The following is a 23,251-nucleotide window of genomic DNA, read 5'->3' as shown; positions in this document are numbered from 1 at the left end:
GCAGGTACAGCTCAATATCCTCACGGTTATTGCCAGAGACAACAAGACTTACACGAGAGGTACTGTGGGTAATGATGGAGATGAGCTGGCCAGCTAATGACCATACAGAGATGGGTGAGGTCCTTGGCGACTGAACTGTCCACAGTACAGACATAAACCTTGTGCCAGGCGATCTTGTTTCTCCTGAGGCGTGAGACAGAGACACTCCAACTGCATGGGCTCGGGGTCCATTGGAAGAGGCGACGACGGGAAGGGTTGACTTGGGGGAAGGAGCCCTCCCCCAGCCTCCAGACCGATGCTGGCGCCGGCAAAGGATCCGACCCTCCACACGAAGAGCCAGGTCTACCAAGGAATCCAGGTCGCAGGGCAGCTTATAGGTGCCGTTCTCATCATGGATGTCATCATCCAGCTCCTCAATAAACCTGGAATGCAGGGCCCCCTCATTCAGTTTGGGTCCCTGTCGTAAGGTTGTGGGCTGTTGGCATGAGGTCCAGGCTCGTGGTGGAGAGGAGATTGGGCAGGATGAATGACTGGTCTGGTTCCCAGAGCATATCACTGGAGTTCCTCAATACGGGCGTTGAGATTGGCCACCCGAGCTGACGTGAATTTAACCTCCGGTGTAGTGGTGGTAAGCTGGGTGGCATGCTGGCCCAAGAGAGCGTCTGCTGGATGAGTGTCAGGAATCAGGATGAGATTCAGTTGCGGGCACAACAAAACTCAGTTTATTTCTAGAATAATAGCACACAAGGCCAAAAGCAGTCAACAGAAAAATAATAATTAAATCTAGCAGAGGGCGTTGGACAGCTCAATTCCTAGGCAGCCTTCAGGAGAACGTGAGGAACACATAACACAATAGACCACAGCACCTAGCACCCGGTGGAGAGATCGCTGGTGGGCGAGGAATCAGAGGCTGGGGTGAGTGAAGTCAATTCCAAGGAGCAGGAAGCAAGCCAGGGCAGGGGAATGCAGTCTAGACGGCGTGAGAGAGGAGAGAAACAAAACTAAAAGAAACAAAACGGGCACTGGAGCCTCGAAACAGGACACAAACACGGTTTAACTAGACACGACAATGTATTACAGCTGTCCGGAGCACTAGGTAACATACACAAACATTCTGGCACAAGACACAGAACAAGAGAGGAATAAAAAGTGGAATAAATGAGGAAGTCAATTGATGACAGGTGAGCAATTATGTTTAATGGAATAACAAGAGGGTGGGGATCATGCCACGATGACAGCGGAGCTGTCAAAACAAACCATGAGCACCAAGACAACGACAGAGAGTACAAAACTGGGCTGATCAGACCAAAAATAAAATTAGCTGAGATTTTTCTTGGATAAAGAATTCTTGCACTCATCCCACTTGATGAGGTCATGTGACAACAAAGTTGATACATTTATTATTTGCATAATTCACACATACTTTATGAACTGTATGCTGCACAGTTTTCAGTAAGCTAATATTCCTTAGTGAACATTGCCAGAAACATACAGCATGTGTCTTTCTTGCATGTTGAGAATCATCTCTGTGTGTATGCTGCCCCCTTTAGGCCTTGTGTGTAATGTTTTGAATTGATTATCAAACTGTTGAACTGTTTTTGCATTTTGTTCTCATAAGGGAACACATTTAAAAACATTAAACGCAGGATAAAAACATTGGAGTTTAGTAATGTGAAATTAGATTTAAAAAAGGCTTTTCTATTTATATTTTCACCCATGTAGGAAACAGAAAGCACCACTAGGGGACAGTCTGTGTTCATCCTGATGCAGTTATTGCATGATGATTGCACGAATGGCATCCATCAGACATCCAATCAGTCAACAGCTTGTTTGTTTGTTAGTTTGTTTTTTTTCGGGGGGGGGGGGGGGGGGGGGGCTTAGCTTTTCGGGGGGGGTTAGTTTTACGATTTTAGCACCACACATACAGTGTTTATCATAACAATCTAAGGATCCAGATACGGTTTGTGTGCCAATAGTTTGATGCAGAACTGGGAACTGAAATAAAAGCTTTTAGGTCTATAGTCCTGCGTGACTTACCTTCTATCCTCTGTGCTGTGACCACAAACTTTGTGCGTTGTGTCCCTGAGATAAGCGTTGTGTTGCTTTTTTGAAATGGTTCTGTGCCACTGAAAGTCATGAAAGAACATATCAAATGAGTTTCTGATAGACAGCTGGCTAATATCAGGCATAGAGATATACATAAAGCGAGAAAAAGTATATATATTACGGAACTGTCAAACCATCAGGCATGTGTAAAATGCAAATGGCTTATCATTATTCAAAATACTACAGTACATATACACTACCATTCAACAGTTTGGGGTCAGTAATTTAATGGTTTTGAAAGAAGTCTTTTATGGCTGCTTTTGACCAAAAATACTGTAAAAACAAATATTTTGACATTTTAAAAACATTTTCTATTTGAATAGCCTGTATTTTAAAACATAATTTATTCCTGTGATGGCAAAGCTGAATTTTCAGTATCATTACTCTAGCGTCACATGATCCGTCAGAAATCATTGCTGATTTGCTGCTCAAGAAACATTTCTTAATATCATTGTTGAAAACACTAGCAGTGCTGCTTAACATTTAACAAATTGACCAACTGAACAAATTATGTTAGTTACTACAGTTGGCCAAGATAAGAAGGGTTACACACACTGTCCTTAACACACGACCCAAGTAAGCTTTACTTATAATCTCCATTTCATACTGTATGCAGGCACTACAAGATGCATCACACTAATGACCACATCTGCATGCCATCTCAGTATTATGTCCATTAAAGGTATTCAGAAATGGATGGCTTATGCATTTCTCATCAGACTAAAAAAGCCCTTCAATCAGATGATTATGGTTGTTGGTCATATATGTTGCCCCTCAGTTAAGGGGAGGAATTTAGGACAATCTGCTATAGATATGTTATATCTAGATGTTATATATAGATATCGCTATAAAAAATGCGTCTGTGAATGGAATATGTAAAATAAAAAAAACTTTTAACCGGCCGATTTAAAAGACACGAGAATCTACAGTGTTTAAATAAGCCCAAGTTATGTTTTATAATTCAGATTCCTCCTCTTTTAAGCATCTTCAGTTATTTGAGGCTAGAGGAATCGTAGAGCAGCTGATAATGGTTAGCTGTGGGCTGCCATTTGAATTTCAATTTCAGGAGCATTCATTGCACACAGAGCCTTCTTACTCTCCTGGCTGAAAACAAGTGAATGCAGGTTGTTGACAAAGTTTTTTCCAAGCTACTGGAATTTTAACGATGGATCGCCATCGCCACATGCTTTCTAAAGATATTTTGCTCTGACGGGTTGTTCGTATCGTTCAAACACTTGACAAAAGTATACAGGAAAAACCTAAAGTCCTACAAAAGTAAGCCCTAAACCACCATGATGTGACATTTAAATAAACATAATAAAACATTTTTGTTGAAACAGATTAGTTAAGATTTGATTTGAGAAATCTACATGAAAATACAAGGGATTGCTGTAAGAAATAGTAATTTTACACTCATGAAAGTAAGTTAAAGATGCCTGAACTCACATTACAGTTTTCTTATTCAATTCTAGATTTTGGCCCAATTTTTCCTTGATTTATGTGATAAAACAATGCATCGAGACTGCATAAATACCAGGCTTCTTAGCAAAAGTCCAGTATTATATATATATATATATATATATGCACAACTCAGGGTGCCGGATTACAGCCAGCCAGTCGTGACATCAGCCGTGTGCGTGATTGTGACACCAGCAGACACACACACACACACACACACCAAAAGTCCAGGAGGCTATTATCTGTTTTATAATAAATGTAATTTACTTGCAATTTACTTGGTTATATTTAACCAAGCTAAATTGCATCTGAACTGATCAGATCAGCATGCATTTCCATTGTTTTTTTTTCTACAATAATCATGCAACTTCATCAAAAATATTTGTGTTTGTTTGTTTCTTAAAGTTCCATTCACAATCCACTTGGTTTAAAAATAAGTGCCCATTACTAAACATGACACTTCCAAATAAATACAAAAGTAAAAATTGACCATGAGTGCCATGTAAAAAATCCTCTATTTCAATTCTGCTAAGGAGATATAGTGCTGATGAAATCTCTGCTTATTTATGCTGCAGCGCCACTGACGAAACAATAGCAAAACAAACAAAAGAGGGACAACGAGGCAACATTCAGGCTGTTATGACACCACATGAATACTGTGAGACTCTGGCCTTAGAGAGAGGTGGCAATCGGTGGTAAATGGCATGCTAGTTCACAGCTGTAGCAAAGCGCTAGGCTTAAAACGCTGCATTAGAAAAGCACGAGTCAAAGGAATGAAGAAACTTGCAGCCTTTGTGTTGTGAAGGGAGGCGTGCAGGGGGAATGATTACAGCCAATGAACCCCACAACCATGTCGCAGCATCCCTCCAGCAGAGAGAGAGACAGAGCTCAAACATGGCTTGCTTTCATAGCCTAATGTTCTGCTCCACTCCTGCCAGAGAGAGAGAGAGAGAGAGAGAGACTATAGAAAGGGCATTCATCAATGCCTCTTTTGTCAGGCATGCAAGATGGAAATTAATGAAGGCATTCATGAGAGGGTCTGATGTTATTAGTGTAACTTCAGGAAACAAAATGGAAAATTAAATTCACCTCCTTATTGTTGCCTGGGGTGCCATTTTGTTTCAATCCAGGTCCTCAAAGGAAAAAGCAAGGCTTTTTACCGCCACAGCTCGACAGTCTTGTGCTTTCCTCACATGAACAGATAAACCCTCCCATTATTCATTAGATCAACTGAGAAATTATCTTCATGTCATGCAAAGCCGGAGGGAGGATTCGCTAATCCTACATTTCTTGGGGTAAGGGGAGTAGGGGAGGGGGTGTGCATTGTGTAAATATTGTTTAACAGGCATTCAAATGCTATTACAAATCATTTATAATTACCCTAAAAACACATTCAATTTCAGACCAGCAAGAGTTGGCAGCCATTTTGTGGCTTAAATAACAGACATGCCTTATTCTGGTTACTAAAATCAACAGCCCCTTATAAAAGCTGTTCAAGATAACAGCATAACCTAGGAAATGTCACTAAGTGTATTTTAATGCAGTGCTATGTGGTTGCAAGGGCGTTGTTATGGTGTTTTAAGTGGAAAATGATAACCTTTCTGTGATCAGTTCTTAAAATAACCTTTTTTTTTTTCATTGTCAACATATTAATAATCATCTGAATAACCTTTTCCAGTAAAATGAATCTTTTGTGCATTGGAAAGGTTCAATGGATGTTAAAGGTCCATAGATGCCAATAAAGAACCTTTCACTTTGAGTGTGTATTCAGGTCATTACAAGTGGCTCAGGTCCCTCCTTCAATGCAAATCTTTTTTTCTGCCCATTATACTGTCCCCTGGGCTACAATCATTTGACAAATTACTATAAGAATAAAAGCAAAAACACCTTTCCTTAATAAGGCACACAGTTTAAGGTATCATTCATGTCTGCACTTTACATTGTGCACCAGTTGAAGAATAAGTATGAGAAATAATAAAACTGAGACTTGCCTTAGCAATCAAAGACCAGTTCAGTGCTTTCGAATTTGCATCGAGTCTTTTCTGTAAACTGCAGAGAAAAGTGGGAGAAAACATTAGGTTTCACGTAAGTGTTCCAGCTTGTGACCCATAGATCCCTTGAGCTTGTTTATGAGTTAGGTGCTCCAGGGACCGAGGGGGCCTCTAGTGCAGCGGTCTGGACTTTCTAAACATTTGTGATGAATTAGATCATTTCCTCTTGCCCTGAGAAAGCAAGCAGCACAAATGACTAAATTAAAGGCACCTACCCTCCTGCAGACAGCCATGCTCTGCAAAGAGACAAGGGCTTACAATGAGAGAGCAAAAATAGGGTTGTGAGAATATAAGACTTGACAGCTGTTTTCTCAGGGTCAGCAATGGGAGGATCACATGATTGGCCTTTGTTATTTTTCCACTAGCTAGCCAATGTGTGAGCTGGTTCAAAAAGCATTCTATGATTGCTTAAAGGGATAGATAGTAAAAGAAAAAGGTTTTGTCATCATTCATTCACCTTGATGTCTATCTGAACCTGTATGAGTTTTTTTTCTCCAGTGGATCACACATTCAAATATTTTGTAAAGAATGTTTATGCTTCACTTCAAGAAAAATATCATATACATGCATCAAATATATACATGACAGAGAAAAATACATTCAAACATTTGAGTTTGATGACAAAAGTTGGCAAAATCAGCCATTTATTGAAATGAAAAATAACTAAATGTGAACAAACATTTTGATGAAATTTTTAAGTAACAGCTCAAACTTCAATATACCGAACATATATGTCATTGCAACAACAGTGTCGTACAGATTTGTTCATGGACAAAGTCTCACACAGCCTCGCAATGCAAGCCCAAAGGGGGAACAAACAGACCAGGAGCTATGGAGGAACATAGCAGACTCGTCATCACACAATGCTTTTCAGACAACTCTGAAAATGATATACATCTTCTTACAGCATTTACACCTTTCGAAACAATAGTACCACAAAAATAAAACAGGAGATTTATGGACGACAGACAAAGAGAAAACAAACCACATGAAGCTGAATGGTGTCGTGATACTGCTGGAACAATATGACCAGTGCAAGGCTGACCAAGACAAGTCGGGCGGGGGAGATCTTGAGAATAGACTAAAACATGCTTCTGCTGCGCCTATTCACAGAGGTTTATATACATACAGCTCATATCCATCATAAGAACAAGTAAAAAAAAAGTGACAGAAAGAGAGAGGATCAAAAGAAGTCTAAACACACTGCAGCTCTGCATTCATACCAATATGGCTTCCTGGCTCAGTGCGCCCAAGTGAAATAAGAAGCACCTGAAAAGTGCTGGCATCAAGACGTTTGATAGACAGAGGCAGAAAGAAAAAAGGAAATATGAGTTGTTCTCAGCACAGAGATGGCATTGACGCAACCATCTTTAAAGAGGTTCCTACATGTGCTGCATTACCTTGAGGCCGCAAAGAGGCTGAATGTCTAAGGAGTCATGCAGATTCAGAAGACAGCGAACACTGAATGCAAAAAAGCGACTAAAAAGAGCCGTCAACTCAAAAGGCTTTGCCATGTAGTCTTTAGAGATTTCAAAGACAGTGCATGGATTGCAAAAATAAGCAGGTACCAAGTCCAGATTGGGTTGGGGGGGTCTGCTCCCTCTTTTAGACATGGGAGACTTTCTGAGACTCCCGCGCCTGCTTGATGCTGTAGAGCCACTTTATGACCCGGGCGTTCCGTTCAACGGCAGAAATTCCATAGGGAACACGCTCCCCGGCATCATCTTCTTCATCGGTCAGGTCGTCGTTGCTATGCCGTGACTGCTCACAGTCCGAGCTGATCATGCTGGCACTACGGAAGTTGAGCGACACAATGTCAGAGTTCGCTCGGGCAAAGCTTTCCACACCTACGCTCTCCAGCTCCTCGGGATCCAGCCCACAATAGTTGAAGAAGCGTTCCACGTCTGCGCCAGCTCGAGCATAGCGGTCGCTCAGGTCTGATTTGGAGCGGTGCAGAGAGGGCCTGCGGGCCACAGAATTGCCCAACTCCAGCTCTGTAGCAGTGCTGGCCAGTGTCTCTTTTTCAGGGGAGCGGGGTGCATTGTCACAAGCAGCCAAGGCCTTAGCGCTAGGCTTGGGTGGCAGTGGTGGTGCGGAAGAGCTGCTGCTACGGGCCGCTCTCAGTGGCTTGCCATTGCACATGCGGCGAATGTCTGAGGAGCTGTGGGAGGCATGCAGCGGCGAACGCTCACCAACGGCCTCGCACGACCTCTCCTCCAGCAGCCTGCGACTCAGGTTCAAGTTGCCTCCCTGTGGACTGTGTCGACCTTGCGTGGAAGATGGTACCTTGAGCGAGTCGGTAAAAGAACGACATCCAGGTTCCGTTAGTTCGGATGAGCGATGCGGCGCCCAGCTGCGTGCCCCGACTTTGTAAGACGTCCCCTTGGCAGGCCCCTCGGATGAGGAGGAGCTGTTCAAGATGTTCTTCAGGATCTCCAGGTTGAGATTCTCCCGTTTGGTGGTGGTTGCGCAGGTGTCTGACTTGGCATTGTTGTTGGAGGCCTTCAAGCCAGATCCCACACCGCCATTCCTCTTGACAGGAACTGGGCAGACAGGGGGTTTGGCCAGTACCTGTGGCTTGATGGGTTCCTGCTTAGCGTTTATGACCTCCTGGCTCTTTACGTACTTGGCCTTGTCGGCCTCGAGACGCTCCACGGCACTCAACCGCTTCGGGTTTTGCTCAGTCTGGCGTCGGAAGTATTCAGGCCCCTTGTTGAGGATGCGGAGTGGGACAGCAGAGGCAAAAGCCCCACCCTGGACGGCGGGCTTGCTATCTGCCTGCAGCGTCTCGGTGGGCATCTCTGCTGGTCTCTCGGCGGCCGCCGTGGTGGATTCCGCAGTGGACTCTCGTCAAGGGGCAGCCTGGAGGCACACGCATCAAGCCAGATGACCGGACTATTAATCCCGTCTCCACTGGCTGTCAGCAGTGAGGCCTCATACTCACAGCTCATTAATTAGCCCCCGCTTCCTCCACGCAGCCAGGCCCCGCACAACGGGAAAAGAGAGCACTCAGCTCCAGTCAGTGTCAGCCCAACCTGTCAGGCTCAGCCAGCTGGGAGGGAGCACCAGAGGATTGTGGGGAAAATCCTTGTCGCTGCTCCTTTGTTCCTGGCCAAGGCTGAGGACCTGAAAAACACAAGGACCAACCATGTTAAAGGAGCAGGTGACATCACATTCCTAGCAACAACAGGAAGAGCTGCGACTCTGGCATGCTGTTGGCTGATGATGTAAGAACGAGAAAACAACTGATAGAAACACATGTACACCTCAATATCAGTGGAATTAACACATTTAGGTGGTGGTGGGTGTGTATGAGAAAGTTTTTAAATATAGAAATATTGATATGCACTAGTGCACCGTGGTTCCTTATGTATAACTGCAATGTTTATCCTTATAGGATACATTTATATATGTTACCATCGTTCGTCTGTGTAATCAACCATATTTCTTATATATTGCTTATAATTATTTCATAACAAAATTATATGAATATATTCTCATAAGTCAAAAGAGGCAAATTATTCTCATAAAACTGCAAAGAAACTATGATTCAGCAATTTAAGGGTGAGTGTGCATGTTTTCTTTTTGCAGAAAGAAATATAGACGTATGATCAGGATTCGTGTTCCTGGCAAAACCCTGAGGCTGTTTGCAGGGGAACAAGAAAAAATACATTGAAGAGAGGAAGAAACACGAAATGGTGGAAAACTTTCCTAGTCTCATAAATAAAAGTAATTACAGAGGTTCTTCGACAACAGTGTTGGTGGTGGCCACAATAGTTCTGGAAACTGCTATGACAAAGCAGTTTATGGCACAACAGTCTGTGACAATCTTCTGATTCAATCTAAGGGCTGCAGAGATTAATAAAAAAATAAATAAACATCAGCATAGCCATTACTGAGACGGCAAGTGAGTTTCTTTTTTGAGCTCAGGCTATTTTATTTTAAGCCTTCACATGCCTAGGGTCTTTAGCTCAATAGGTTTATGATTTCTTGCTTGTATAGCTTCACACTTATTTAAATAGCATATCTGTACCACTTTGTGGTGTAGAAAATGGTCTGTTATTTCAAATAATGTTTTGTCAATGTATGAGAATGTATATGTTGACCATTACAAGGTCTAGTTAATTTCAAAACTGTAAAACATACAATGGCACCCATATCAGAGTTATTACACACAGTTCTTCATTTCTGTGCATCCCGACCTCAGGCATACAAATCCACTGATTACAAGCTCACAAGGGATTTTATTGTTGTATAGCAATCAGATTTGCAGAAATATCATATAATTTAATTACAAAAACTCCCATTAGCAAGTGAACCTCACTGGACCCAAAAGCACTTTTTTTTCCGCCCAAGCACTTAAAACGTCCCCAGGGTCACTTTTGGGTTAGATGGAGACTTTGCAAAGTCTTCGAAAAGTCAGAGGAGGAAGTATTGGAGAAAACAGAATAAGATGGCCTTTTAAAAGGACAATTAAAACTCCTTCATCTGTAGCATGCTGTCAATTTACACAGAAAATAATTTTGAAAAACACACTTAAGGTTATGTACTTATAATGGAAGTCTATGGGGCACAAATTTCTACATATCTTGTGCTTTTTATAAGCCTTTATAAGTCGAAATTTATTTCCAGTGCCAATTGACAACATGTCACAGATGTTCTTAATAAAGCTTGTCAAAAACACACATACAAAACCACTTCAACTAGTAATTGGAAGCGAATTATGTACCAGCCAGAGAGTAAAAACAAAAGCACTGGTCTGGAGTAACTTTCAGTAATACTATCTTCTAAACTAACCTATTTTGCCATTTGTGGGACATTGGCAGGACAAAAACAAACATATACAGAAAACAACTTTGCAGTCACTTTATTGATGATTTAGCTAGACATAATATGAGCAGACTGTGATGAAAAGAAAACTGTGTTCTTTAATAACGCTATCAACAATGACTGTTTATATGTTTCAGGAAGGGGTCAATGATTATAAACCTAAACCGCATATGGGGAATGGGCCTTTCTCTTCAACCATAATTACAGAACACAGAGGAGACTAAAACACGGGTCATGTAGAGTAATAATTGTAACGATCTCCCCAAACGCCCCCGCAAAAAAAAAAAAAAAAAAGTCGCCTTTAATCCTCTGTGTTGAGTGCTGTAGCCCCCTCCCCCAAAACAGAGTAAGCCCAGCTGTGGGACTCCAGCCAAGAGCCATCTCACATCATTTCATCTCCCTCCAAAGCCCTTCTGAATTATCAGAGCCAAAGACAATCCCCACGGCTTTCTCAACGCACCCGCTCACCCTTATCGCCCATGTAAGAATAACACTTTACCTCACCACACCATCCCTGTGAGTTGGCCTGCTGAAATGAAACAGTAATTTGTTAAACGGATATTAGAACGACTTGCTACACGATCAGTAATACATGCAGGCCTCCCTGCATATGTGATCCTATGCCCTTATCAGTAACATATCTGTCATGTGTGTGTACTACAGTAAATATTCCTTTCTGGTCTTTAAAGACCACAATGAACTCTGTGGCTTTAGTGGTAAACACTTTGCAATAAGATTCAATTTGTCAGTAAACATCAGTTAATACATTAGGCATAATTAATATATATATATTATTATTACATTGACTTCATTAAATATACATTACATATAAACATATATACACACTAGGGCTTGGTATTGAAACAGATGTTCCAATTAGATCTTAATTGGATTCTCGATTTTTATTGCTTGGACTATTATTACTTATAATATACTATACTATATGTATTAATATATACTAATATTACTATATGTGACCCTGGACCACAAAACCAGTCACATGGGTCACAATTTTGAAATTGAGATTCATATATCATCTGAAAGATGAATAAATAAGCTTTCCATTGATGTGATCCAAATGGTTGATTGCATTGATTCCAAATGGTTTGTTAGGATAGAATATGTGGCCGAGATACAGCTATTTGAAAATCTGGAATCTGAGGGTGCAAAAAAAAAAAAAAATCGAAACATTGAGAAAATCGCCTTTAAAGTTGTCCATTTATGATCACGATTGTGCTGCATTCACTCACAAAAATAAGTGTTTTATACATTTACGGTAGGAAATGTACAAATTATCTTCATGTAATATGATCTTTACTTAATATCCCAATGATTTTTGGCATAAAAAGAAAAATTTATCATTTTGACACATACAGTGCTATGCATAAGTTTAGACACCCATGCTAAAGTTGACTAAAAAGAGGAATAAAAAATCATATTTTGGAAATTGAACTTAATGCCTTAATTTAAAAAAATAGGAAAAATCCAACCTTTAAGGACACCAATTTTCTTTGTGAATGAATAATGTATCGTAAATAAATAAATGTTCTTCCTTAAAATACAGGGTGCATAAGTTTGGACACCCCTATGTTAAATTCCCATAGAGTCAGGCAGATTTTTATTTTTAAAGGCCAGTTACTTCATGGATCCAGGATACTCTGCATCCTGATAAAGTTCCCTTGGCCTCTGGGATTAAAATATCCCCACATCATCACATAGCCTTCACCATACCTAGAGATTTGCATGGTTTTATTTCAGTTAGCCTAATAGCTGGTTTGATTTGCATTGAGAGATGATCTTATGGAAAGTACTCCATGCCAATCTCTAGATATGGTGAAGGCTATGTGATGATGTGGGGATATTTTAATCCCAGAGGCCAAGGGAACTTTATCAGGATGCAGAGTATCCTGGATCCATGAAGTAACTGGCCTTTAAAAATAAAAATCTGCCTGCCTCTATGGGAATTTAACATAGGGGTGTCCAAACTTATGCACCCTGTATTTTAAGGAAGAACATTTATTTATTTACGATACATTATTCATTCACAAAGAAAATTGGTGTCCTTAAAGGTTGGATTTTTCCTATTTTTTTAAATTAAGGCATTAAGTTCAATTTCCAAAATATGATTTTTTATTCCTCTTTTTAGTCAACTTTAGCATGGGTGTCTAAACTTATGCATAGCACTGTATGTATTGTTGGCTAGTGCCACAAATATACCCTACTAATGACTGGTTTTGTGGTCCAGGGTCACATATATACTTTCGCTTATTATTTTTTATTTTTTTTGACATGCATCCTTGTGATATTTCACCTTATTTATTACAATACAATTCTCGATTCCAGTTTTGATACCACAACTAAAACTACTAACTAATATAAATTTCGAACATTAAAAAAGGCAAGTAAACGGCCATTAATAAAAAAAAGAACAAATAATCAAACTACAATCAATAGCACAAATAAATAAATACAATAGAATAAACATACAAATGAAATATACAGTGCTTTTCAGGTTTTTCAGGCTTTTATTATTGCTGCTGTCACTTTAAGATATATATACACTAGTACAATATACTAGTATCTATAGTATAACAGTTAGTATGCTGTTAGTTAAAATCGTGAGACACAGGTCAGTGGAACTGTGATAAATACTGATAGTGTAAAATATTGATCTTGTACTCAGAGGTGTAAACAATTTTTGTCTGATAAAAAAAAAACTCTAGAATGAGAAAGTCCCTCTCCCGAATATCAGCGTTTCTGGCTAGCAAACTGCTAATCGTAATCATGGTTCACAGCTGTGGCAAAATCAAAGCTAAATTAAAAGCATAATAACAAAAATATATATACAGATACAACCTAATAACCTATACAAACTTGCTGTTTAGGAAACAAGTCAGCACAGGGCAAGGATATGTCAGCACTCAGCAAAAGGACAGAAAACTGCTTGTTATTTCATGAGGTCTTTATGGTTTCTTACGTATAGCTAGCAGATCATAAAGCACATCTGTATCAACGAGTGCGGTCCCCATGTTAGGAATGTTCTCTCAGCTGTACCAGTGTTATACTCTACGACCACGTAAGCCACATTCCAGTGCGCCTCAGGTCATAAAAATCACAGAAATGTGCAGAAAATACGCCACATCAGCTGAGCCGTTTGGCAATGTAGCAACAAAACCATTAAAACCATCTTGTTGTCTGACTGAGAGGCCAAATTTTTTCTTTTAATTCCAAACACATGATGATCACGCGAACAATTTTTACTCAGGCAGTTTAAAACCAAAACTGACCAAAAAAAGAAAAGAAAGAAAACTGCGGCTTTAAGGCCACATGACTAGATGTGCGTTACGTTAATACTAGATTCACGAGTCTGTTGCGTTTATCAACTTTGAGATGATATTAAGCACCAATGTCCCGCTGGGTGTATTGGGTTACAAAATCATGTATAAAACAAAGAGAAGATTGGATTTCAGCAAAAATCCTTTTATCACATTTGCCTAAAGGCTCGTCCTCTAGTTACATTACTCAGGGTGAGAAGAACTACAGTATGATCCTGCTTCACAGCAAAACTGCGTTAATAAACCTGCTTTGGTTTTGGCATCAAAACATTCTTACTAAATATTTCATATAAAAAACATACGCACAAAATGATTTGTTACCATTATTTAGAACCAATAAATAGTTTTATAAATAAAAAAACAAATTCATAAAGAATGTTTTACATACCGGTATATAAAAAAATGATACAACCCTTATCAGTGTCATAAAAGCACATATGCAGAGGAATGATTTGAGATGATCTTAAGAGCATTTTGAGCTTTAAAGCAAGACTTTTGGACCCGACTGTAAATATTCATAAGTTGGCAATGGTTTCATAAGATTACACCGCAGCTGTAGTGTTGATGAACTGCTATATAAGCAACAGATTCTGGTGTCCATATGTTATCTGCTCACACCAGCAGCACGGGGCTGTGACATTAGAGCTGGTTGTGTGCTGTGAGCAGTGGGCTGGACTAGTGACTCATGGAGCCAGCAGATGAGCCCCGGCCCTCAGGGGAGAGCAGCTCATTGGCTCTCCCCTCCTGTCACTCATCCAGACATGGGCCCACCGTCACAGAAGGTGTGTGTGTGTGTGTGTGTGTGTGTGTGTGTGTGTGTGTGTGTGTGTGTGTGTGAGAGAATGTGCCCGAGCCCTTGTTACATAATTATTTCATATATAGAAGCCACCAAACCAGTTGCAGTGTCACACAGTGTCTGTTCGACTGTGTAGAAGCTTGTCTACAATGGACTGGACACATGATAGCAAATTATCTAAATCCATTTGTCCTGTTATTGGAAGTTGCACATTATTTTCAAAATCGACTATCAACCGTTTGTTTAAAAAAAGCCAATGATCGGGGCCGATTATATTCTGTCAATCAAAGGGGGCGGAAAAACGTATCAGACTAGGACTTATACTGCGTGTGAAGAAAATGTCTCGTGTTGAATTTCATACAAAACAATAATGCATACTCATGATACAATAAAGACAATACTTATAATTAAAAATCGTCTCAGCTTTCAAATTCTGTCAACTTTTATCACCAAATCACGTTTTCAAATTGAATAAAAAAAAATGAAAACAATAAATGTTGGTTTGACACTCTTAAACGGGACAGTTCAAGTGGCTGTGCGGAGTGCATGTCTTTTCTTCCACTTTAATTCATTAAATACATGAAAAAAACATGCATTACCTCAAAAGGTATATTTGATCTGAAAATAAGTTTGAATATAATAGTTTGAGCTCTGTTGTTCTTTTTAAATTCTAATATTATAGAAATTTGACAAATGAGAGGGTTCCTTGTATAGTTTACACAGCATTAGTTGGAAGAGTTTCTCTTTTAGAAAATGTAACTATCGGTAGATATCATTCTGAATAATCTGCAATCGGTATCGACGGAGAAGTTTAGTATTGGTGCATCTCTAGTTTCTACAGACGTGTTGCGCTGCTTGCACCTAATGTAGACAGGGTGGACAAATGTTCAGTGCAAAAATTAGGAGCAATAAACATTACGAATTTAAACATAACTTTTAATGAATGTCTGTTAATTCGACGTTGTAAATAATACAAATTTAAACAACTTTTAATGAATGTCTGTTAGTGTTAATTCGACGTTGTAAATAAAACAAATATTAATGGAGTATGTAAAAAAAAAAGTTATTTCTACTTCAAAATGTCACATTTAATTATTTAATTCAGTGTTACTTAAAAAAAAAAGTTTATTATTTGTGAAATTTAATAGCAATTTGTACACCAAATCCTATACCATTTTTTTCAGATGCTGCTGTTACGTAAACACCATATTGAATACAAAATCTGAACGCCTATTTGGAAACATGTAAATATTGTTTGACTTCCTTTATTCTCTGTGTCAGAAAAGGAAAGTTACACCGCGCTTTGTGTACCAGAGTAACCACCACATTTCTGCTTTTCTAGAAGCGTTACCTACTGTCAAATAGTGAATTTGCATTTTCATTCAGCCTGTCTGCAGTTTTTAAACATTGGTCTGAACAGTCTGAAATTGGTCAGGCATTTAGAGTCAACTATCCACATACAAATTCAAGAGCAGAAGAAAATATTCCCAGACATCACAAAAACAAACTTTAAAGTTAGAAGAAATGTCAATATGTGGCAAACATAAAGTGCCACAAATCAGTCTCTGTCATCACATCCAGTTCATCATCCCCATGACATTTTATTTGCCAAAATATCCAGACAGAAGACATATTTGTCTTAGAAACTTTAATTTTATTTGTGATACTGGCACTAGAAGGCCCACAGCAATTTCAAGGATGTTTGGTGATCTCAATGCCGCTGCAGTAAATCAAAGGTGCTCTGTCATAGAGGAAAGGCTCTGAAAATAAAGCCTAAGGTAAATAGCAAACCTATTAAAAGGCATCATTCTGACATCCAGACCAAACACAGGACGTGCTGTGCTTTGTCGAGGGCTACCTGGCAGGCACAGGTAGCAACAGCGCATCTATTTTGAGAAGGTCTACAAAACACTAAATTACAAGTGCACATAACCAGAATATGACCTTCTATGGCTCATGGAAGACTGCAGGTGAGCCTTTCAAAGCGCAAGCACATTTGTCTGTATTCTTAAGAGAGCAACTTCAACTTTAAGCACATTTAAATATGCTCCCTTCCCTCTGGGACACACTCTAGTAAATGGCCTTTAAACTACTTTCAAAGGCCATGCTAACAGAGAAGCGTTTGACACTCCGTGAGGTTTAATTTTGGACCCTGCGTAAGTTCACAAGAATAAAAGCAACACAGCCGCATTGCGCCGTAAACGCTAGAAGCTGTCCACACTGAATGCGAAAAAGCGACCGTTGCAAATCTATTTGTTCTACGTATCTGAAGTAGTCCAAGCGCTTGGAGCAACATGTCCTGGGAGAATATCAATGTTCTAGCACAGCTTTGTTGTGTGTTTCTTGCAGCAATCACTACCTAACCAGCTCTTTGAGTTAACAAGAACAAAGTTAATCTAGTTGGTGTAAACGGATGCAAGGGACATTAACCCAGACTGAGGTTCGTTAAGAGCAAAGCCATGACCCAGATTATCCTGTACTAAAGCTCATGGGACAAATCTCACCACTCATGACTTTACTCATGCCTCATCAACCCAAAGCTTACGGGCTTTGATCACCCGTATAATAGTGAATAAATGATGAGCGTATGTATGCAGTTATACTGTACGCTAACTATCAGGAACTCACAGCAGACTCATCCATTAAAAAGTAAATGGTGTCCTCAGCGAAGACCCTAAGCTCCCGTGCACTTAATGCTCTATCTGTCCCGGACGCAGAAGAAATAATCCCGTTAGTGCTACTCAAGGAGCAGCGAGAGGACAGCAGTGACGGAGGACTGAGGATGGCCTCAGTTGGCTGGTGATCATGATGCTGTGGATTGGATCAACATGTGTTAACATGGTTCATCGTGATATTGATTATATTCTAAAGATAATTATAAGGGTGGTTAATTAAATTAACGAAAAATTAAAAATAATGCTTTTTAAAAAAATGAACAATGCGAGTACCATCTGTAACAAGAGGAAACTCGACTCACCAAGCCTCACTTACTGAGAACAAGCAGAAATAAGTGAGAAGTTGTTCACATGGGAAATGCTTTTGCGTTTAAAAACAAAAAAGATTGATAGTAACGGATTAGAAAGGAAAAGGATCTCTTGACATGTTTTTCAAACTATACATCAGCCTGCAATTGCAGACAATTTAAACAAAACAAAAATTAAGTAACATTGTTTCACCAAGGTCCAGTGTGACTGAATGTGATGGTTTAGCAGTCTTGGACAGGCGTTCCTAACATGACTGTAGGTGGAGACCGTTTCCGGCGTTTTGTAAGGAAGTCGGTCTGAAAAGATAATCTTCTCAGGTTAATTATAATAAACAAACTGCCGAGAATTAGACACACCACAGATGACTTGACTCGAGCACCCAAATTCTCATTCTCTTTTTCATCAATTGTGTTAACAGATTGTGGACAATGGGAAAATGTTATCCCAAACATTACATTTTAACGGCTTGTTAGTGAGTCTGGATTCTGGAACACATTGATTTCATCATAGCCTTTACCCAGATGAACATACCGAGTTACACACTTCTGAAGGGTTGGAAATGATCAAAGGGAATGTGTCAGCTTGTACAACCCATTCGCTTAAGAGAAAATGACATGGGAAAAACTTTTCCCGCACTAAAAGCTGCTCCCTCAGGTACCTCTTGTTTTTCTGTGAAGGAACATCTGCTAACGCACACAACAACAAACACAGGACCTGGGAATGCAAACAGACTCTCTGACCCCAGCACTGCAGATATCATGTTTGTTGGTGTATTGAAAATTGTTTGGCTAGTGTTGTTCAAAGTATAGTTTTTACTCTATAAGTTATACTGGAGGGAAGAGCATTTAAGAAGATGAAAGATGACGTAACCAACCTCTGTGTGGCTCAGGTTTTAACAGGCTCCGAGCTGCTGTCCGAGCCGCTCTTGTCCTCCAGATGCTGCAGGTTATCAGTGGGGGTGACGCCTGGGCAAAAGAAAACAGCGGGTAAGAGGCTGCCATCACAAATCAGTGAACAGCAAACTCAATGCGTTTCTGATAGCTTTATTACCGAAGCACTAGCAATGAGAAAATTGTTGTATAATAATAATAATGGTAAGGAACCAGGATGAGGGAGTTTTTGTGTGACATGTTTATTTGTTTTGTTTATTTTTTGTTTATTTTATTAAAAATATTGACAAATATTACTGTTGACAGTGTCTTCAGTCTCACCTTGTTACCTAAGTTAGTATTATTTAAAATATAATTTATTTTATATTAATAATATACTATTTTAATTAGTATTAACTAATATTTATAAATTATAATATTAATAAAAAAATATAAAATCGTTTTAAATATATACATATATATATATATATATATATATTTTAAACTTTAAACTCGCGCACGAGCAGATCCTTTTCCTCGCTAGAGAAGCGTTCAGTTTTTCCGCTTGCAAATTCCGCCATGTAAATAGCAAATCCACCATGGAGCGAGCACAACTGGCTTTTAAAGGGAATGGGAGATGAGATTCTGATTGGTTTATTGCATGTTACGCCCAAAACACACCGATTACTCATTAAGAGAATATGGACAACACCTTTAGACCATGCGCCGGGTGCACCGACCATTTTTCCCGTCTTTGAACCAGCAAAAGTGTATTCAGACACACCCTAAGTGCACTTGCACCGTGCGCTTTAGTCCATGCGCTTTAGATCGTTAAAATAAATATTCTTTAAATATTCCAAAATTTCCTCCCAAATTCAAAGTGCAGCATATTTTGTGTTAAATTTGCAACACATTACTTATTCTTGTGTAGTTTTTGATATGTATCTCTTAATTTCAAAACTGCACAAATCAAGTGTCACATCACATGTCCTTAAATTCGGTTATTTTCAGTGTTGCAAAATAGAAAAATCACATCCAAGATTAGCAGGAAAAACTCTGTGATCTGCCGGGATTGTTGATCAACAGTTTATGTTAAAAATAACTGGCAGCCGCAATCGAGATCATATCACCCCAATTCTACGTTCCCTGCACTGGTTGCCAGTCCGATACCGAATTGATTTTAAAGTTGTATTATTCATTAATAAAGCTCTCAGCAACCAAATACCTCTCTGACTTAATTGTCACGCACAACCCATCCAGATCACTTGGAGCAAGAGATCAGCATCTCTCGTCTGTCCCACGATCTGGCCTAAAAGGCCGGGGTGATCGAGCTTTCGCAGTGGCTGGCCCTAAGCTGTGGAACAACCTACAGTACCACTACATGTTAAACCAGCTCCTACATTAGCTGAATTTAAATCCATGTTAAAAACTCATCTTTTTTCTTGTGCTTTTAACCTTCTGTAACTTTTACGTGTTTCTTGCTCTTATTTTTCCCTTTACTTTTATGTACAGCACTTTGGTCAACCAAGGTTGGTTTTAAAAATGCTCTATAAATAAAATTGTATTTGATTTGATTCATGGAAAGTTGCCAATATCTAGCATGGCATCGTTTTTCAAAGACGACCAAATGAGTGTTACAAGGGGTGAGCTCAACATGCAAACACTCATCATCCACTGTATTTATGCGGCTCACTTATGTCCTTACAATCGCAGTCTTAGCTGTCTCGAAATAAGAGATCGGAGCATTTTTAATCTGGCGATGTTGAGCAGCGCAGCCTGGATTCCGATCTCTTATTTCGAGACAGCTAAGACTGCGATTGTAAGGACATAAGTGAGCCGCATAAATACAGTGGATGATGAGTGTTTGCATGTTGAGCTCACAGTGTTCAACCCCTTTTACTGTGTTAATGAATCATCATGACACTAGAGAAAGCAGCAGATGTTGGAGCTTCGCAGGCTCGCATGACTACAGTTTATCATTTTATGGGGAAGTTCCTCCAGACGTGGACATCCAAGTAATGAGAAAACCCTGGTACAAACTCGCTGCTCGGGGCTCAGCACTTTAATGAAGTAGAAACCACATTATCACCTCAGTCAGAGAACACAACCTGACAGCAAAACTAGAAATACAGAATCACTTCATTATTGATCCATTGTGTTGATATTTTTCACTAAATTTTTTTTTTCTTTTTTTTTCTCAGACTTATCAAGACACACGGATGAGATGTCAAACAGGCATATTCTTCATGTCATCCCTCCCTAGAGAATTCAACGCAGCACAGCTCATGTGATTAATGATATGAAGAAGCAAAACCCACATTTAGTCAGCTGGATCCTCCTCACTTGCACACACTTTGAGCAAACTATACTATAGCATTCAAAACTGAGAGTTGTGAAAAATATGATACACCTGTGTTTTGCCAGATGAGAAGTTTATCTATGTATTATCTTTTTACTCTTAATTCATTTTAGAACTGCATCATATATCTCTTTTAATTTCTTTTATAACTGGTTTAATTTTCCTTGCTTTTATTTTGATTATTTTAATTCCTTTCTGTAAAGCACTTTGAATTGTCATAGTGAATGCAATTTGCTATATAAATAAACTTGCCTATACCACTGAGACTAATGAACCCAAATGCATCTACTTTGAGAAGTGTACATAAACAATTAAGAGTAGGCCTATAACCAATGGGAATTTCTAGGAATTTCCTGAGTGAGTAGATTTGCCTTTCCTTTCACGTCAGACATTCACTGGTCCAGATCCAGACGCATGACAGGACTGGGTGTCTGCGGGAGGAAGTGCACCTGGTTTTGGTATGAGGGTACTTCAGTGATAATAACCATGCTAATATTTAGCAACTACAACTACAATGCCCATTTCTCAGTAGAAATAAGTCAGAAGTTGGTAAACAAACAAACAAACAAGGCGGTTCAGACTGCAGGCAAATCCGTTTTTTTTTTTTTTCAAATCAGATCTTTTTAGGTAGACTGTCCACACTATTAATTGCAAGTGATCAAATAATATTTGTGTGTCCAGACATAACCAACGTATCCGTATGGATTGCTTTGGCGGTTTTCGAAACGGATGCAGGAAAAATGGAGGTGCATCATCTCGCTCTTCAAATAAGTGCCCTGTTAAGTTGCAGTGCCGAACTGCTATATTGTGATATTCTGTGTTCTAGTCACAGCCGAAATCTTTGTATATACCATTTGAATAAATTATGAATATTATGTTTTTAAATAAATAAATAAAATAAACTAGCATTACTGAAACATTTAAAGTCACCATGAAATCAAAATGAACTATTCTTATTTTATTGCAGTGCTTAGTATAATTAATTTATCCATGCACGTCATTATTTAAAAAAAAAAAGAATTAATTAGCAAGCACCAATGATCCAACAACTCCAATGGACAAATTGGACAAATGGTCAATGGACAAAGTCCTGTCCTACATTTTTTTCCTCATTCGAGAAGTTTTCCTCAGATATACATCACAAAATGGAAGAAAAGAAGCCTGTTTTGCTGACTTTGGTAATTTCATTGAAAATAAAGAAGAAGAAAAAAAAACAGGATGCCTTCACTTCTAAATTGAAGAAAACCAGCAAATCTAACAAGGATCACTTTGACCTTATATGCATTCATATAGTTTTTTTTTTGTGAGTCATGCATTCTAGGGTCAGGGGTGACCATGTTTTAGAAACTTCTAGAACATAAATCCCGCTGAGAGCTGGTTTACTACTCAAGCACATGAGACAGCCTTCGCTTTTCACGTGGTCATTTGGCATTCCGTGCAGACGGCTCTCTTCACAGAGCCAAACGCACACTTTCACAGCTTCATTTATCTGTGAGCAAACACCAAAGCCTGCATTATCATTCCAAACAAGTCCGGAGCCATGAATCACATACAACAGCATGTGGGTTAGTCAGTTCCCAAATCTACAGCCAACAGTGTCAACTTAACTTACTACAGCACTCACTTACTATTCCACTTCAGCATGAAACTAAAGAACAACAGAGAATGAAATGCTGCGAAACAAGAACAAAGATCTAACAAACGATCGTAGTAACATCCCCGAAACTACAGACGATCTGTAGACGTCCGTGGAAACTAAAACTCTAGACATTAAACAACGGCTCCGTGAAGCGCTCATCAGCCAGACACAAGAATACATTATACTGTTGAATGCAAGTGCTATTTATGTTCAGCGTGTCTCTTTCATGCACACACACAAACTCTTCACCTTGTCTTTGATGGCACTTCTGCCACCAGCAGCAGCAGCAGAATCAGTCTCTCTCAAAGATCCAGTTTTAAGGAGAAAACACGCTACACCAGGGAGACTTTACATCAGTGGTTGGCAAATGGTTTAGCTTCATAACCCAGATTTTACTTCTGGATATCATGTGGCGACCCGATACTGAATTGTTTATCGTACAAAAGTGAACAAAACTATAGGCCTAACAATACAAAATTATTAAAATTACATAAGTTAAATGACAATAATTTCATTTCATACTTTAGCTTAATTTCAACAACAGTTTCTCCTTTTTAAACCCGACTTAACTTATATTAAACTTCTAAAAAATATATATATACTTTTTTTTTTAAAGTGATGTAAAAACATGTGTTGTCATAACTTTTTGATCATACAATATTTTACAGTGTACAGATCTAGAAGCTGAGACAGACACAGAGAACGTCGGACGAGATCTTCCACTAAAGGAGGTTATGGTTTGATTGGAGCTGGAGGGCCAATCAGAAGCTCCACCTTGCAGAGGCTGTTGTAACTTCAACAAGGAAACAAAAAGGCCCATGGTA

General features: G+C 39.3%; 1 protein-coding gene across 2 annotated transcripts in view; it reads right to left on the bottom strand.

The window, feature by feature from the left end:
* Positions 1–801: 801 nt before the first annotated feature.
* Positions 802–23,251, bottom strand: part of fam110b (family with sequence similarity 110 member B) — a 45,473-nt gene continuing 23,023 nt past the window's right edge. The window contains exons 2-6 of one of the 2 annotated variants that reach the window (XR_013797556.1): positions 18,435–18,525; positions 5,831–8,741; positions 4,654–5,613; positions 2,038–2,126; positions 802–970 (exon numbers count right to left, since the gene is read on the bottom strand). Coding sequence is in view for 1 of the 2 variants with exons in the window: in XM_079612437.1 (XP_079468563.1) it covers positions 7,221–8,414 (1,194 nt within the window). In the remaining variant the exon portion in view is untranslated. Of the gene's footprint in view, positions 971–2,037; positions 2,127–4,653; positions 5,614–5,830; positions 8,742–18,434; positions 18,526–23,251 lie in introns of those variants that run through there. The other variant, XM_079612437.1, reaches the window with a different exon arrangement.

This window comes from Phoxinus phoxinus (assembly GCF_949152265.1).
Source record: "Phoxinus phoxinus genome assembly, chromosome: 5".
NCBI lineage: Eukaryota > Metazoa > Chordata > Actinopteri > Cypriniformes > Leuciscidae > Phoxinus > Phoxinus phoxinus.
The sequence above is the reverse complement of the archived record's forward strand: the minus strand, read 5'-3'. Positions and strand labels throughout refer to the sequence as shown.